The 18,999-nt window shown below is 34.7% G+C and overlaps 1 protein-coding gene across 1 annotated transcript; it reads right to left on the bottom strand.

The window, feature by feature from the left end:
* Positions 2,631 to 18,709, bottom strand: LOC109726042 (protein MITOFERRINLIKE 1, chloroplastic). The gene is made up of 4 exons (XM_020255473.1): positions 18,630 to 18,709; positions 6,532 to 7,279; positions 3,222 to 3,414; positions 2,631 to 2,917 (listed from the first exon to the last, which is right to left on the bottom strand). Exons 1-3 carry the CDS (start codon positions 18,707 to 18,709, stop codon positions 3,223 to 3,225), a joined length of 1,020 nt encoding a protein of 339 aa, XP_020111062.1. The 3' UTR covers positions 2,631 to 2,917; position 3,222.

Below are 18,999 nucleotides of genomic sequence, written 5' to 3'. Positions count from 1 at the left end.
TTTTTTGGTATTAATTGACTATGAGCAACACCAATGCACAAATAGAAGGAAAAAAAAAAAAAAAAAAGCAATAAAAACATCGCGCAAATATGCCGAATAAGATGTTAATGCATCCAACCAGGCCTGAAAGATTATTACAAAAAGAGGGAGATAGATGTAAATAAGACGAAATTAAATGCCCACAATAATGAATCAATCTTTCTCATCAGGAAACAAAAAAGGAGTTAAACAAAGAAAATTTAGGGAAAAAAAATAAGGGAAAAAGAAAATAGAAAGAGCAGAGTCTCCTCCATTTCTTCTTTGGCTTGGATTGGTGAAGCACCATTCTTCACTCTTGTGACTAAAAAGGAAGGGCAAAATGTATAAATAGTCCTTGCGCAGTCTTGATGCGGCAGCTTGGTCCTCAATACTTTTCACTTCAGCACTTCAGTTCTTAAACTTTCGCATATATTGCTGTTTAGTTCTTGACCATTAGAGGGCAAAAAAGAAAAGAAACGAAAAACGCACTTCTATCGTAAAATGACCTTTTAACTCTATTTGATGTAATTTGAAGTATGAGAACCCTTTTACAGGTAAAAGAGTTAAACTGATTTTTGTTATAAGGATAAGATAGATTACTTTTTGATTGTTAGGAACTAAAGCGCAATACATGCGAAATTTTAGGGACTAAATGTTCAAGCCATAAATCCAGAGATCAGGGCACAATATCGGCATAATAGAGGGACTAAACATACAACACAGTAAAAAGGAACAAACTGCATGTGAATGTTCATAGCCCTTCTTTAGATTCCCAGCTCCAGGTCCTCTTTGTCTATTGTATAGATTATTCTGCAGCTGCTAACTGTAACCCACAAGAATTTAATACATTAAAAACAAGTAATTCATATACATTGTAATTTTATTAAAAAATTAAAGAAATTAGGGGAAAAAAAGAAGGAATATGGAAAGTCAGTTTAATGGAGCTTCTTCAAGGAAGTATGCTGACCAAAATGTCAAAAGGTAATAAGATTCAGATAATCCTCCAACTGCAAATCATTTCATACGTCTGTTTCCCTCTAAATTTGAGCATCCCAAACATGTGTGTTATCCGACATGCAAAAAATAAAACAAAAGGTGTATGTTCCGCAATATGTTGCCTAGTTTTACAAATACTGCTAAGTATGATGGAATGTTATCAAATCAAACAAATGTTAGATGATGAATTAAAAAAGAAAAAGAAAACGTGAAAACTCAATTTTCGGCACCTGCTGCTAAATAACAGTTAGTTCAAGGGTGTGTCCGCACATTTTTACCATCTTGAATGCCATTATCTCTGGTCACAAGGGCATTTCAATTAAACAGTAGAGGTTCAAAATGAAACAATGTTGAACTAATTAAATATTTCTACTCATTAATATTAATAATACAATTAACTACATACTTTTGTGACCATTCACCATTCCCCCAAGAGTAGTGAAATTTCTTTGCACATGAGGAGTCTGTTTTCTAAATTTTCAAATAGAAAGTTTCTCCATAGTTAGATAAAGTAGCACAGTTTAACTCAATTTTTTTAAATTAGACGCATTATGACAATTTCTCAAAACTAAATGGTCCCCTCAAATCAACCTATTTGGTATCGTAGATACTACCTTCACTCTAAAAAAGGAATAGTTACAATATCCCACGTCACTAACTAGTAATGTCTTCAATTAATTAATTAAAACATTATTGGAGTAATGTGATTTGTGTTTCTTTTACTGGTGAACTCTTATACATTCATTCAGCTCATACAACCATCTGCCGCCACAAAATTTACAGATACCTTGTCTGAGCCCATTGAAAACAACTAAAAAGAACACTATTTAATCATAAGCATGTTCAGAAGTTAGGGAATCAGGACATTCTCTCGTAAGCTAGCACCAGCTGTACTATTCAAATGTGATTCAATTTGCAGCAAGGATGTAGAATTGAAAAGATAGATGAAGGAAAACAAGAGGTATAACAGAGAAAACAAATTCATCTAATATGCCAAGATAGAATTCATCTAATATGCCAGGATAGATATGTGAAAGCAAATGTTGCACATTTAATAAGTTTGAAACATCTGTTGGCAGTAAACTACGCAGAGGTCGCTTGCAAAAGATCATGAGAGGGATAAAAAGGACAGTAGTACGATTGCCAAACTGCATAATTGTTTGCTACTAGGACGGTATGAACGAAAGCTATAATTTTGAATAAGATCGTAGTTTGCATGAAGAAACAGTATAAAAGTTAACACCATACGCCCTCTTCATTTGGCCAATTTGGGGCAATGTTTAGTTCAATAAATCTTCGAACACATGCAACATGATTTATCAATGCAATAATCCATTCCAAAGTATGCAATGGCTTTATGAAGAACTCCTTGTGTATAGAACAATAACCTCCTGATGCATACGAAAATAAGTACTCTCTTAGGTCTTCGACAGGCAAAACATTTTACCATCCCTCCATTATTGTTAACAATGAAATCTAAACCTTAGAAACTAGATAGAAATTATATCAGGTAATCACACAACAAAAGTATTATAGTTCTGCCTAAACCAGCTGTTCTAGCCTTGCTTGCTGGATTCATAACAAGCTTTGAGAAAAACTAGAAAGTGATAGTCAACTGTTCCAAAATGAACATTTCCGGAAGACAATTACAAAGACAGAAATTGAAGTTTATTATTACAAGTGAGACAAAACCAATCCAAATATTGTTGTCTAAACCAAATGATATTCCAGTCAGTATATATAAAAATGAATTCCCTATTCAGCACTAGCTAATGATTTTAATCTAGCCTAAGGATTATCAAGTCAGTTTGATGGGCTAAATCCACAGCCTCTTTGGTTTTGTATTGCAAATCATCAATCTCTTCCCACTACACCTGATCGACAGTCTCCTTTGGGACTTCCCCTAGAACAGAAGGAATCATAGGACAGAGAGAAGCTGTTCAGAAATTATGATATAACAAGTTTCACAATATCATTACTCAAGGAACACTTAGGAAATGTACTGTACACTAAAGCAGGGCCAAACAGGCCCTAAATCTACCTATAATAGAGCAGCAAGCAAGTCTATCTAGCTAGACTAGATATCCAATTATAGAACAATCTATTAAGCATAAGAAGCTGCATTATTCCTCATGAATTAAAGATAGCGGTAATTCAAATTACCACCATTTATTCTCATAAAAGGATCTCAAGGGAGGTGATTATACCTTAAGCTGCACTTTTAACCATGGCCTTCTCCCTCTGCTGTATATACCACTGCAATATTGCCAGCCTGGCTGTCTCAAATGCACAGTAACCAATAGCCGCAAAGCATGCACTATGTAAAACCCTCGGGCCAATCCCTCGGCCCAGCCCAGCCCACCCTTCTTCCAGAACAATCTGCCTCATAGTCTCAAACACCTGTTGAGTACCAAAGTATTAAAAATTCTATCAATAGCATATTAGGCTTTTGGAGAAGAAGAAAAAGAAAGAAGAGAAAAAGGATGTTCATATTGTATTCATTTTAAGTGAAAGAAGTCCATGATGAAACCGCAAATCGAGATCAAACTTCATGGCAGTATAATTTGCTACAAATCAAAATCAAATCTTTCGAGGACGAAACTGAAATCGAAGTCAAACTTCAGAAGCCAAATTATTACAATTGAAACTCTGAGATCAACATAGAAATCCAAATCAAACTTGACCCAAAATGTCAAGAAACTGTTCTCAACGAGGCTTAGTTATATGTTACTAATAGATAGCACTTTATGTTCTACTATTTTTCATTTCTCAAAAACACCAACAAATTATCGTTTTTCTTGCCAATCTCTGCACCACTGTCAATAAAAGTACAACTATAGATACAAGCTAGCAGCTGCGTTAAAGGGCCATTTATCTGGATGCAATTACAATACAAAATAGTCAGAGATGCATGCAGCTGTAAATTGAGCTATTCTAGTTGCATTTAATCGATTTTACACTATGTAGTTGAGAATGCTACACCTACAAAATTTTTTGCTTGGTTGATAGCAGTTGAAAGTTCTGTTGTTATTTTATATAGGAGATGGTGAAAATTGAGATCAAACTTCATGGCAGTCTAATTTGCTAAAAATCAAAATCAAATCTTTCAAGGACGAAACTGAAATCGAAGTCAAAAACTTCAAAAGCCAAATTATTACAATTCAAACTCTGAGAACAACATAGAAATCCAAATCAAATTTGACCCAAAATGTCAAGAAACTTTTCTCTACAAGGCTTTAGTTATATGTTACAAATAGATAACACTTTAGGTTCTACTATTTTTCGTTTCTCAAAAACACCAACAAGTTATTGTTCTTCTTGCCAATCTCTACACTGCTGTCAATAAACGTACAACTATAGATACAGGCTAGCAGCTCCGTTAAAGGGCCATTTAGTTGGATGTGACTACAATACAAAATAGTCAGAGATGCATGCAGCTGTAAATTGAGCAATTCTAGTTGCATTTAATCTGTTTGACACTATGTAGTTGAGAATGCTACACCTAGACAAGAATGCTACACCTAGACAATCTTTTGCTTAGTTGATTGTGGTTTAACACCGAGGCTTATCTACACTAGTAGGCAAAAGAGAGTTAGGACGAAAGCATATAAGAATATGCTTCATTGTTTTCCGACGGGGACCGCAAAGAAATATATCGTAACCAACTTATTGCAATATGCGGAAACGTGATATTACACACACAAACAAAAAGGGTTTTTTCTTTTCCATAGTTCTTTCTCACGGCAAGTACCGCAAGCTCCCGGGAACCCCAATCGGAGCCTTACTCAGTCTAATTTGGGTGGTAGATCGAAAATACAGGAGTTGGGCCTTCATCTGACTAACAAACCAAGTCTTATCCTTCTGTCTACAAATCAAACTTGTTCCAACAATACACTGGTATTTATATATAGGGTTAATTTTTTACAGGCCCCCGCAAACACTCTGGATGACAAATATAACCCTACAAAGTTCAACTTTCATATGTTGTCCCTATAAAAGATCTGATATTCTCAAATATGTTCATCTGGTTGGTTACCGTTAGAGAACTGTTTATATTTTTTATTTTGTCATCACAAATATATTCCTCCAAAAGCCACAACAGTATAATATAAAAAAATAAAAAGTTAAAGTATTTAACCTATGGTTAACTAAATTTTTCTACCGGATTCTACCAGCTGGGACGTATTTGAAAACATCAAGTGTTTTGCAGAAACAACATATGAAAGTTGAATTTTGTAGAAATATATTTGTCATCCATTATGTTTACATGAACTTGTATAAAATTAACCCTTATATATATATATATATATACATATAGAGAGAGAGANCAACATAGAAATCCAAATCAAATTTGACCCAAAATGTCAAGAAACTTTTCTCTACAAGGCTTTAGTTATATGTTACAAATAGATAACACTTTAGGTTCTACTATTTTTCGTTTCTCAAAAACACCAACAAGTCATTGTTCTTCTTGCCAATCTCTACACTGCTGTCAATAAACGTACAACTATAGATACAGGCTAGCAGCTCCGTTAAAGGGCCATTTAGTTGGATGTGACTACAATACAAAATAGTCAGAGATGCATGCAGTTGTAAATTGAGCAATTCTAGTTGCATTTAATCTGTTTGACACTATGTAGTTGAGAATGCTACACCTAGTCAATCTTTTGCTTAGTTGATTGTGGTTTAACACCGAGGCTTATCTAACACTAGTAGGCAAAAGAGAGTTAGGACGAAAGCATATAAAAATATGCTTCATTGTTTTCCGACGGGGACCGCAGAGAAATATATCGTAACCAACTTATTGCAATATGCGGAAACGTGATATTACACACACAAACAAAAAGGGTTTTTTTTTTTCCATAGTTCTTTCTCATGGCAAGTACCGCAAGCTCCCAGGAACCCCAATCGAAGCCTTACTCAGTCTAATTTGGGTGGTAGATCGAAAATACAGGAGTTGGGCCTTCATCTGACTAACAAACCAAGTCTTATCCTTCTGTCTACAAATCAAACTTGTTCCGACAATACACTGGTATTTATATATAGGGTTAATTTTTTACAGGTCCCTGCAAACACTCTGGATGACAAATATAACCCTACAAAGTTCAACTTTCATATATTGTCCATATTCTCAAATATGTTCATCTGGTTTGTTACCGTTAGAGAACTGTTTATATTTTTTATTTTGCCATCACAAATATATTCCTCCAAAAGCCATAAGAGTATAATATAAAGAAATAAAATGTCAAAAACTAATCAGAGTTAAGTATTTAATCTATGGTTAACTAAAATTTTCTACCGGATTCTAACAGCAAGGATGTATTTGAAAACATCAGGTGTTTTTGAAAACATCAGGTGTTTTGCAGGAACAATGAATTTTGTAGGAATATATTTGTCTTCATTATGTTTACATGGACTTGTATAAAATTAACCCTTCCTTATATATATATATATATATATATATAGAGAGAGAGAGAGAGAGAGAGAGAGAGAGAGAGAGAGAGAGATGGATAATACCTTCCTGCTGCCCTCACCCTGAGGCTGGGTCATGAGGCGGGTCTTGACGACGTCGAGCGGGGTGGTGAGCGAGGCGGAGATGGCGCCGGCGAGGGCGCCGCAGGCGACGCTGTGCGCGGGCTCGAGGTGGGGCTTCTTGGTGAGGCGCAGCGCGAAGGCCTTGAGGTACTCGAAGGAGGAGTAGCTGAGGATCCCGGCGGGGAGGTTGCGGAGGAGGGTGGCGGCGTACCCGGCGTAGAGGCCGAAGACGCCGTCCTCGCGGAGGATGTGGAGGGCGAGGTCGAGGGTGCGGCGGTGGGCGCCGGCGCCGGCCTGCATGCGCTGGGTGAGGAGCTCCTTGGGGACCATGACGGCGGAGGAGACGACGTTGCCGAGGGCGCCGGCGAGGGGCGGGACGAAGAAGGGGTTGAGGGTTAGGGTTAGGGTATGGAGGAGGGATTTGGCGAGCTCGCAGGTGGCGAAGTAGAGGGCGGAGGAGGCGGCGGAGCCGAGGAGGACGGCGGAGAGGCCGCGGTAGAAGCCGAGGGGGCCGTGGGAGCGGAGGATGGAGGAGGCGGCGGCGACAGCGGAGGAGGCGGAGGCGGAGGACGAGGGCAGGGTTTGGAGGCGGGTCTTGACGGCGTCCAGCGGGAGGAGGGCGACGTAGGTGAGGCCACCGGCGAAGGCGCCGGCGAGGGCGCCGATGGCGGCGCGGTCGAGCGGGGAGAGGAGGGAGCGTTCGGAGGAGGAGGAGGGTTTGAGGAGGAGGAGGGAGTTGAGGTGGGAGAAGAAGAGGGGGAAGTTAGGGTTTTTGGGGTGGAGAAGGAGGAGGGTTTGAGGAGGAGGAGGGAGTTGAGGTGGGAGAAGAAGAGGGGGAAGTCGAGCTCAGGGGAAGTGGAGAGGAGGAGGGAGTGGTGGATTTGTCAGGGATTGCTTGCTTGGATGAGAGAAATAGACAGAAGAGCGAAAGGCAATTGCAATATTGTGGGTAGTCCCCACTTGTAGACTACTGCAAATATTGGTTATATAAACCAATTCTTTGTGCTACAATATTGTTAATATAGGGCCCAATGTTCCATGTTATCAAGTTTTTCACTACTAAATCTATTATTTGACTACTTTCAATCTTTAAATTATATTATTATACCAACCACCATAATTATACAGTATTATTATCATCCTAATCACACGTTCTTTCGTCCAAAGATTAAAAATCTAATAATACTAATGACTTTGTACTAATCATATGTCTCTTCATCCAAAGGCTAAAAATATAGTAGCTCTAATAATTTGGTACTATTAATAGTACTTCAGCCTAATTCATTCTTTATTCCTAATAAGGCTAAAAGAATATGACATCAAAGTCTTTGATTATGCAATAGCTATATAAGAATAGTACAACTGCACCATAATATAAAAAAAGTATCAACTAAAATTTGATAACCAAATAGTAATTGCATCAACAAAAGGAAAATAGTAGCAGAAAGAAATAATAATAAGCAAAGGCAAATAGCGAAAACAACAAAAAAAAACTAACCGGAAAAAAGTGTCAACAATTATTAAAAAAGCAAGAATCTAATGAAGAAAATTCCATCTAATATCACTCTAAAATCAAACACATGCACCATGCATAAATCAATAGAGAAATTATCACATTAAAATAAACTAAAGGACCGCAAAGTAATTAATCGTGAGATAGGCTCGTAGGTAGTGTTTGGTTCGGGAACAAGGAGGGGAATAAGCCCTTATTCCCCCCTTTGTTCCCAAACTCAATGTTTGGTTCCCGGAAACAGTAATTCTCGAAAATCTGGAACTAGCTGGTATAAGGCTGGAACTGCTGTTCCATCCGTTTCCTGGAACAAGCTTGTTCCTGGATGAGAACAAGATTAATTAAAATCTAAATTTAATTTTAATGGCAGTAAATTATTAATTAATATAATTAATATATTTAAATCATTATTTATTACTTTAATAATTAAATAATTTAAATAATTTATTATTTATAATTAAATATTAAGAATAATTAATAATTATTATTATTTATTAATAATTAATAATAATTATTATTATTATTAATTAGTTCATCCATATTATTAATTTATTATTTATAATTAATTATTAATAATAATAATTATTTATAATTAATTATTAATAATTAATTTTTTATTTATTTTTAAGTAATATTTTTATTACTATTAATTACATAATATAATTTTAATTTCAAATTATAACTCTTATTACTCTTGTTCCAATCTAACCATCCAAACACTATTTGCCTTATTCATAGGAACAACCCAATTTTCATCCAAACGTAAAATTGGTCTAGTTACTGCTTATACCTGAACTTGTACCTATCCCTAGAACTAGCAGTTCTTACTTATACCCGAACCAAACGCAGCCGTAAAGACTACAAAAAAGCAAGAGAAAGAGAAAGTTGCAAAAAAAAAAAAAGAAGAAAAGAAAAGGGAACATAGAGAAAAAAACGAACCGAGCACAAACCCACTATTTATAATAAATCAAGCATCGCTCTTAGAAACTATGACATTTAATTGAAAATAAAATAGTGGCCCTCGCATACATTTAATAGGAAATAAAACAGCAAGCCTGATAGTTAAGGAAGATAGAATAGCATGCCTCACAGCCCGCGGGATGTGGAGAGCGCTCAAAGCCTCTATAAGGTTCCCAATTTATAAGTTTATAAAGAAGATATCTAGCTTTAGGTTATCACAACTATTTAGAACTACTATGGCAACAAGAAATGAGATTTTGATGCCCAAAAACAAAACTTTAAATTTTCATCTCATGATTTTGTTATGCAAAAGAGACAACTTAAGGGAATTTAGTATAATGTGTGTTCTCAATAATACTTTTAAGATATTACTTTATCAAATAGTATTAGATACTAAAAAGAACTAAACAAATTTGAAATATAGTTTGATAAAGTGTTGTGTGCAAAGTGATAGTAGAAGGAAGAGTCCGGATACTATACTTTTATGAGTACGATTACCCTCGTATTCATAAGTCGTTTTCAAAGATAGAGCTTCTGATCGACGATCCATATTGTTAAACATTATCTAAAACATTCAAAACTTCTAGAAATCAAATTTCATAATTTTTTAACATCATTTACCTTACGATCAAAAGGTCACAAAATTGACAATTTTTCCAGTATGAGATACTTGCTAATTTAACAATGTAAAAGAATAGGAATCGGTTGAATTTTTTATAAAAATTTTTATTCACTACCTAGATAAAGATCAATAACTCCGATCTTAATTGAAGGATCCAATTATTCATTTTTAGGATGTCGTTCGATTTTGACCGTTCATTTTATGCCTGCTTGATGGACTTTATTATTATTTCGAAAAATTACAAAATTTATTTTTTAGAAGTTTCAAATACTCTAGATCATATTTAACGAAATGAATCGTCGATTCGGAAACTCCATCGTCAAAAATAATTTATGAGTATAAAGGGCTCTATACTCATAAGAATATAGTAACCCTACTAGTGGAAGGAACATCATACCAAATTAATTCTAAGGAAACTTGGTAGGAACCGATTTGGAGATTGAGTAGTTGATTTTAGTATCTATTTTTGATCCTACTACTACTTTTAGTCTCCACTCCTTTTGCATGTGCTAAAACTAAGTAAATTTAAAATAATGACTACCAAAATATACAGAGAAATGAAGAGCTGATCAATCAATAATCCAAAGCTAATGTGATGGGCAAAGTCCAGACAATCAGTTTTGCAAACTTTGGCATAAGATAAATGCCAATTGAAAGCAAAAAGTTAGAAGTGGTCTTATTAAAAAAGTGGTGAGTGATTATTTGAATATTCTACCGAATGTTGATATTGATACTGAAGTAAATTGCGAACATGCAAACTGTTAAAATTTACAATAATGTCTCTAAATTAGAGGGATATTTTTAACATTGACACTTCTAGAGAAATTTCTATAGAATTAAGGGTTAGAGACAGTAGGTATGAAATTATCTCCTGATACTAAGATACATTAAATTTTATTTGCTATTTACTAATTAACTTTCACTAAATTAAATAAACTAGAAGCGTATATACATACAAATATATAAATTAGCGGTTTCTCAGATACACGTGTCCTCTCCACATTTTTTTAATATTTTTTATTTTGAATTTCATGATTATCTTATCTCGATAAAGTACCAAATCTGAATTTCATGATTACACCTTGAAAAGGTACCAAATCTTTCCAAATTCAACTTGAAAATGTACCAAATCTATCCAAATCATATAAATTTTGGTAGTTTCTTAGATACACGTGGCACCTCCACGTTTTTCTATTATTTTTTATTTTGAATTTCATGATTATCTAATCTAGGTAAAGTACCAAATTTGAATTTCATAATTACACCTTGGGAATGTACCAAATCTTTCCAAATTCACCTTGGAAAGGTACAAAATCCTCCTTTCCTTACCTCGGGAAGGGACAAAATCCTCACCACATTTTCTTACCTCGAGAAGGGACAAAATCCTCACCTTGATTCGGGTGTGTATATAGGAGAACTCCATACAAATATATAAATTGGCGATTTCTTAGATACACGTGACGTCTCCACGTTTTTTCAGTATTTTTAGTTTGAATTTCATGATTATCTTACCTCGGTAAAGTACCAAATTTGGATTTCATGATTACACCTCAGAAAGGTACCAAATCTTCTCAAATCCACCTCGGAAAAGTAACAAATCTATCAAAATCTTTTTCGACAAAATTCTCATTTCCTTACCTCAAAAATGGACAAAATTCTCACAACATTTCCTTACCTCGAGAATGGATAAAATCCTCACTTTGATTCAGGTGTGTATATAGAAGAATGTGTACTCATGAAGCTGGAACCTTGAAAAATTTTTTGAATTGCTTCTCCCTTCTCTCTCTCTCTCTCTCTCATGCACTGAACTTCACCTCTCTTTACACTGAGTTTTACATTTCTTTTGTATTTTCTATATAATCCGTTCTTAAAATTTTTTGAAAACAGAAGTTAAAATTATTTTCTTTTAGAATTGTTTAAAAAGTAAATTGTTCGAGCTAAATATATATTTGCATATTACATAATTACATATTTTGTTGTCAATACAAACTAGTTATATATATATTAAAATAATTAGTAATGATGCAAGCTAAATATATGTTTTGCATAGTTCATAATTATATATTTTGTTGTCATTCCATCTTATTTTTTTCTTGACAAATCATTCTTGGCTATTATTTTTTTGCCTCCTCTTACATACATATGTGTTGATATTTTAATTTTGTTCTTTTCCTCATTTTTGGTAATTATTATATATTAAAATTCATATCAAAATATTAGTGTTAAATCTATCCATGGCGAAGCGTGGGTTCAACACTAGTTAACTCTAATTTACACAATGGGTGTCAAACGGATCAGGCGGCTTGCCTATAGCCAAGCATAACAGGTCGGGTGGCTTGTTTTATTTTAATACTTTATATTTTTATATTTATAATTTTTTATTGTAAATATAACTAAAATTATGTAGGCACGTATTTAAAAAGTTTATAAAAAAATTAATTACATATATCATAGTAAGATTTAAAAATTTAAAGGAAACTTTAAAAAATTATTAGATACAAAAAAACTGGGAATGTTATCTGATATGTCCTCCAAAACTTTAAAATTATTTTATTTATCTTTGGTTGACAAAAATATCATTTTCACTTATAAAAAAATATTTCAAACATATCTCTGTTTTTAAGAGTTTACTAATGAGATTTTGGAGTTCAGAAGGATAGTTTGAAAATCAAACGATAAATTTGAAAATTTTAAATAGTAGTAAAAGATATATAAGCGAAAGCCCTAAAAGGAACTAAAAGAGGCTTTGGGCCTTGGAAGTACTACCACGAACTAGTAGGAAAAGAAAACATTTAAAACTTTTGGATCAAACTATCCTCAACAGCCAGAAAAAAAAAAAAAAGAATATTGGGGGTATTGTGGTTTTTTTTTTTCTTATTTAAAAATTTTAAATTACAAAAGTTAAAAAATAATTTTAAAAAATATAATGGCCGGCACGAAAGCAAGCACAGCAAGGCTTAACGCGTACTCCTGGGCTTGCGGCCGTGGTGGGTGACAGGTATGAAAAATTTCGACCGTCACGGCACGGCATGGCACAGCCCGAATGTAAAGCCATGCCGATTTGGATAATTGTGGGCTATGCTGGTCCACGTTACGCCCTCTAGTTTTACACTTATTTTCTCAAAATGAGATACATCTAGTCGACGATTTGAAAATCGAGTCAAACTGACGGGCTCGACCGATCTGACCATGATTGAGTTTATAAAGTGGTTTAGTTCAATCCTAGGAATCCAATAAGTCGAAAAACACGCTTTGAACTGGTCGAATGAACAGTTCAACCATCGAACTGGTGAAATGGCCTGGCTTTAAGCAAATCGGCCGGATTTTTTATTTATCATGTCATATTCAAATCCAACGGCTTAAAATCAACTTAGCTAATTTTATTTCTATAGCACATAAAAAGTGAAACTTGAAAACTTATATCTACTTAATTTAGTCTAGAAGCCAGTATTTTAGAATTAACTATGACACTGGAATAATAATGATAATATTTATTTAATTTTCTATATAGTAAAATAAAAATTAATAATTAAATATGCATGGCGTTATGTGTAGTGTTTCTGAGCTTTGGATAGGATTGGCTTCAGTGTAAGTGACTGGTCGACACATCTTGAGAGTGTCGGACTGAGTTGGAGTCGTTTCTGCGCAAAATGGATGCAGAAATGAAGTCGGCGCACTCAAATAAGCAAAATTGGAGTTTAGCCGCTCAGAAGTTGAGTGCAGAATTGAGCAGAACTGGAAGCCAATTTGGGTCCATATTTCGGGCGCCCGGATACGGGTCCGAAAGTGCACCTCGTCTGTATCGCTGATGCTGATGCGTGGCTGGTGGTAGGTGAGGTCCGCCGGAGCCGGATATGGGCGCAGCACACCGAGGGCAGAGAGTCTGATGAGGAAGCTTTGTGTAGCCTGGATGGTTCGGGCACCCATAATGTGGGTTCGGGCGCCCGGAAATGCCCGTTTCTGCAGAGCTACCAGATACCAGCTGTTCCTCTTGGGGCTTATCCTACCTCTCCAGCAGCCTATAAATAGATGGAGAACATCTCTGGTATGCTCTTTTCACCTGTTCTTCACAGAGGAACCTCAAATTGCATTTCCAACCCTCAAAATTTCTCAAATTGCATCCAATCTTTCAATTGGAAGGTGGTGGAGTGCTGATTATGCAGTTTTCCAGCGACGACCTTCGGTGTTTTGGCTCGTGTGTGACGTAGGAAGGTCGGATTGCGGTGAAACTTAGTTTGCTGAATTCTAAACTTTTAGAGGAATCCATGAAGCCCAGAATTGTATTTTTTTGGTTGAGGTTAGCTTGGTCGATTTCATATTTTTCTGGACTGTTGGTGACTTTGAGCTTAAAATCTGATTTTTTGGGTTTTTTTTGGTGCTATCTTTGGAGGCAGGGTGTTTTTGGACTTGAGACACATACTCCATTCTACTCCACTGGATTTGAGACTTTCCACACCAGATTTGGATGTGATTAAGTAAGTTTGGACATTGGAGTTGGGTTAATTTAGCTTAAGTGCTGAAAAATTGTGTTGATTGTGGCATTTTGATGGATTTTAGTGGATTTGGAGCATCTCCGAGATCTTCTTGCTGCCAGGAATTAGCTTTTGAGGTGGGTGTTTCATCGGTTTCACTCCTAAGTGCTTGTAGTCGACATGTATGATTTCGGTTCTTGTATATCATGTTGTAGCTCAAATTCATTGATTGTAACATGTATGAAATCTGAATTTGGAGTATGACTATTAATTAGATGAATATACATATTGGACTTAGAACTTGATTTAGGAGAAAATCAGCGATTCGACCTGTCATATGATTCTACTACCTGATTTTAGCTCTAGGAGCCGTGGTTTGATTGTATTACTGCTATTTCAGCGCGGTGGATACCCGGGGTAGTTTAGAATGCATTTACGCTCGTGCTTGGATGCTGAGCTTATTTTTACAATAGAGTCTAGGCTGTTTCAGGTTGTCGGGTGCCGTCGGGGTGGACGATGGACACAAATTTTTATTTTTTGTCTTAGATTGTGCCGAGGGCACGTAGGTTTGGTTTCTAGACCTATTTTGACCCTAGCTTCTTAACTTTGGCTTGTTAGAGCCTGATTCAGTTCGACAGAGATATGCTGCATACTTGGTTGGGTAGCGCCCACGAGTGCCACTCCGGAGATGGGCGCTGTGCTTTTGTGTTGGTGTCGTTCGTGCAGGTTGGACTTGCTCTCCACGGACTGGTTAGTGTAGAGGTAGCTGTATAGTCGCAACCGGGCGGGACGGGTGTGTTCACAGTACCAGGAATAGGAATGATTACAGTCTTTATTTGAGATTGGGTCTGAGTTGACACTGTTCTACAGATGATTAGATTTAGAGCATGATAGTATAGTAGCATATAGCTGTAGATTTGTTCCAGCTTTCTTTACTATTCCTCCTTATCCCTGTAGACTTAGTGGGTGGACCGATAAGTTTGAGGGCGGTACCCACTGAGAACTACTTGTTTTTACAGTAATTCTCACGCCCAGTTATTACCACTATTTTTGTAGAGCCGTCGCCTTCGGCTGCTGCTATTGCTGATCTTGATCGTGGCAAGGGCGTCGCGAGTTAGAGCCCTTCCAGTCGAGTGGCAGAGCTAGAAAAGCACCAGCTACAGGTAGTTGTAGTTTTTTGGTCTTTACATACAGTTGTTGTTTATCGCCAGAGCGAGTATTTGTATACCTTGGATGACATGTATGTATTGAACCACAGTTTATATATATAGTTTATTTTCATAGTTGCTCTATACTATTGTTTGTAGTATTGTATGATTACAGGTATTTCTACTTTTTCGCTTCGTATACAGGAAAAATACCTATGTATACTGCGGGTCTATTAGCGAGCCCGGGGAAACGAGTAATCCGGGGCGTGACATTATGCCTATGTCACTAGCATCTCTTAACCTAGTAATATTTTCCAATCGTTATTCGGCCTAATATTTGGACCATTGAATCTAATCACATATTTTTCCACCTAATGATTAAAAATAAAAAATATTATTATTTTAATTTAATCTATAAATTAATATTTTATAATTAAATTTGATGCTAGAATAATAATATATGTTTATTTTTTATAATAAAATTAAAAATAATAATTAAATATTTATAACGTTATGCTGATGTTATTGGCTCAATCAGTGATTGATCCACTTGTTAAACCAATGACCTTTAATGCAGTAATATTTTCGAATCACTATTCGACCGAATTTGCAAAAAGGTTAATTGCATATAGGTCCCCGCAAACAAAATAAATTATAATATATTTCTGTAAAGTTTAAATTTCATAAGTTATCCCATCGACCGTCCCTAGAGCAAGTGGCAAAGGGCCTGGTGGTTGGTACGCGAGGTCCCAAGTTCGAATCCTAGTTGATTCACATTTCCAGCTAAGTTTATTTCTAAATGAAATAAACGAAGCGGGTAGCGTGCTATCTATCTCTAAAAAAAAAAACTTTTATAAATTATCCCTACAAAAGTCCTAATGTTTTCAGATATGTTAGAATCCGTTAGAAAAGTTTAGTTAAGGTTAAATACTTTACCCTAGTTAATTTTTGACACTTTTATCCCTCTTATATTATACTGTTATAATTTTCGGAAAGGTATATTTGTGGTGGCAAAATTGAAAATATAAACAGTTTTCTAACGGTTCTCTAACGGTAATAAACCAGAGTGACATATCTGAAAATATTAGGACTTTTGTAAGAAAAACTTATAAAAGTTAAACTTTACAGGAATATATTTATGATTTATTATATTTATGAGAATCTGTATGCAATTAACCTTTTTTAAAATATTGAATCTAATCACACAAATTTTTCCACACTCAAAGATATGGTGGTACACTCAACAGTACAAAAATCTCTGGGATTTTACTTTGATGTGCCATTACTGCTTTACTCCCATACTCCTATTAACGACACTGATATAGCTATACAGTGTAGCTATCGCTTTACATTTTTTAGGATTAATTTCATACATATCCTTATAAATATAATTAATTACAAATATACCTCTAGAAAGTTTAACTTTCGTATATTGTTTATATAAAAGTTTTAATAATTTTCAAATATGTCTCTCTATTTTATTATCGTTAAAGTACTGTTTATTTTATAAGTGAAATGACTTTTTTGCCATCACAAATATGTTCCTCCAAAAATTTCAACTGTTAATTAAAGAGAGGTAGAATAATCAATTCATCTCATTAACTAACTAGAGTTAAGTACTTAACCTATGGTTAACTAAATTTTTCTAACGAATTTTAACGGCATGGACATATTTAAAAATATCATAATTTTTGTAGGAACAACATATGAAAGTTGAATTTTATAAGAATTTACTATATTTGCAGGGACCTGTATGCAATTAATTTTTTTATTATTATTATTGGTAAAAATTAATGGAATAGACCCTTCAACTTTTATTTTCTTTTTGAGCAATTGAGAAACTCTTTATTTTAACAAATTAAGAACTAGAAGAGTTATGAAAATGTTAATTGATCTAATCTTATTTGCCACAAAATGATGTAAATTTATTACATTTAGCAACATCATACTTAATTTGAGAGAATTTCTATTTTTTGGACTAAAATTACTTTAATTTAATAAAAATTAGAAATTCAGGTGGTCTTTGGCCAAAAAAACGAATGAAAATATAACCTGTGCATTTATAGCTTGGCGTACATCTTACATCTCAAACATCCAAAGATTTACAAATTCTTTTTAGACTTTTAGTTTTTTTAAAAAAGATATTTTGGTGGGAAGAGTATAAGACTTATAACTGTTCTAGAGAATTTTAAAATGCGGCGGTGGCACCACATCATATATATTCCTAATCAATTAAATTTGCTACTGAAATTGACCAATTCTACTATGATTTAATTAGTTTGAGATTTAGTAAAATAAAAAAAAATTTCAATAGGGAGCTCCCCAATAGTCCTAATTCGTCGTAACGTGTCATTTTTATCTCTATCTCAAAATTATAATCCTTAATTCTAAAATTTAATATGTTTAAATTTAATATTAAAAAATACCCAACGAATTATTGAATGAAGATAAAACTAATGCATGACAGCGGATCGAAGGCTCTCGAATGAAGGGTCGTTCGGAAACTTTCTACTAAATTCTTATATTCACAATATAGTGTAACTGATGCATAGAAGACCACCTTAAAGTACTCCTAAAATTTTAGAGGAAAATGTATGAAGAACCCCTCAAGTATAGGGCATTTAGACATGGACACCTCAACTTCTTTTTCTCTGGCCAATACTTTCTTTCCTCTTGGGTTTTTGTAATTGAGTGACTTTTGTCAAATAAAATAAACACTTTATTAAATCCACCGACAAATTACCAAATTAAATTTTTTTTGATTATTTATCAATAATAAAGTTAAAATAATCAATAACTAATAATCGATAGAGATATTAAATTTAGCAAAAGTTTTTGACCTAATTGATTAAAGTAAGTTAAATTTAAAAACTTAAGCTTTTTTATTTAAAACTTTATACATGAGATGGTAAAATTATATTTGAAAGAATATTAGAAAGTAAGCTTATTTTTTCACTTAAAATTACTCATTTTAATTGTAGCAGTTAAAGTTACGACCAATTTGGATGTAACTTTAATTGCTACAATTGAGTCTCTCCGTACAATTCCAGCAATAATAGTTGAATTCAACTGCATTGCATCAAACCAAATTCTGACTTTAGAATTATATGTAATTACTACGATGCTCGATTTTCTAGGATGTCACCCATTCTAGAACTACTCTAGTTCTACCACGCTTAAATCTTTTTAACCTCTTGGGCTTGATCACCGTCTAAAATGTTACAGTCGGGTTAAAGGTTTAACCCTATTAAATCATATATATAGGATTACTTGGGGTCTCACATTCTCTTCTCCTTTTAAGCCCTAGCACCCTCCCACAGTAGTCAACGGTATGAAAGCATTTTTCTCGCTGTATAATTTTGGCTCACCCGAAACTTATCCCACACTTCCGGCTGATAATTAGCTCTAATACCAACTGCGACGCCTCACTTCCTAGAGGGTCACCCATCCTAGGACTACTCTAGGTCTAGTACGTTTAACTCTCTTAACCTCTTGAGCCTAATCACCGCTCAAAATGTTAATATCCGGATTAAGAGTTTTAGCTCTATTATATCTTATGTATAGGACTATCTTGGAGTCTCACAATTACAACAACATGTAGCTAAACAATCCTTAAAACTAATTTAAAATGTATCTTATATGATATACATAACTGAAGGCTTTCGTGCTTCCAATTTTTTTCGATGATGGCTTATTGGAATTGACAATCAGCTTCCTTAAATATAATCTACACTATTA

The sequence above is a fragment of the Ananas comosus genome, linkage group 20 (assembly GCF_001540865.1).
Source record: "Ananas comosus cultivar F153 linkage group 20, ASM154086v1, whole genome shotgun sequence".
In the NCBI taxonomy this organism is placed as follows: domain Eukaryota; kingdom Viridiplantae; phylum Streptophyta; class Magnoliopsida; order Poales; family Bromeliaceae; genus Ananas; species Ananas comosus.
Note: the sequence above shows the minus strand (reverse complement) of the source record. Positions and strands in the feature narration are given on the sequence as shown.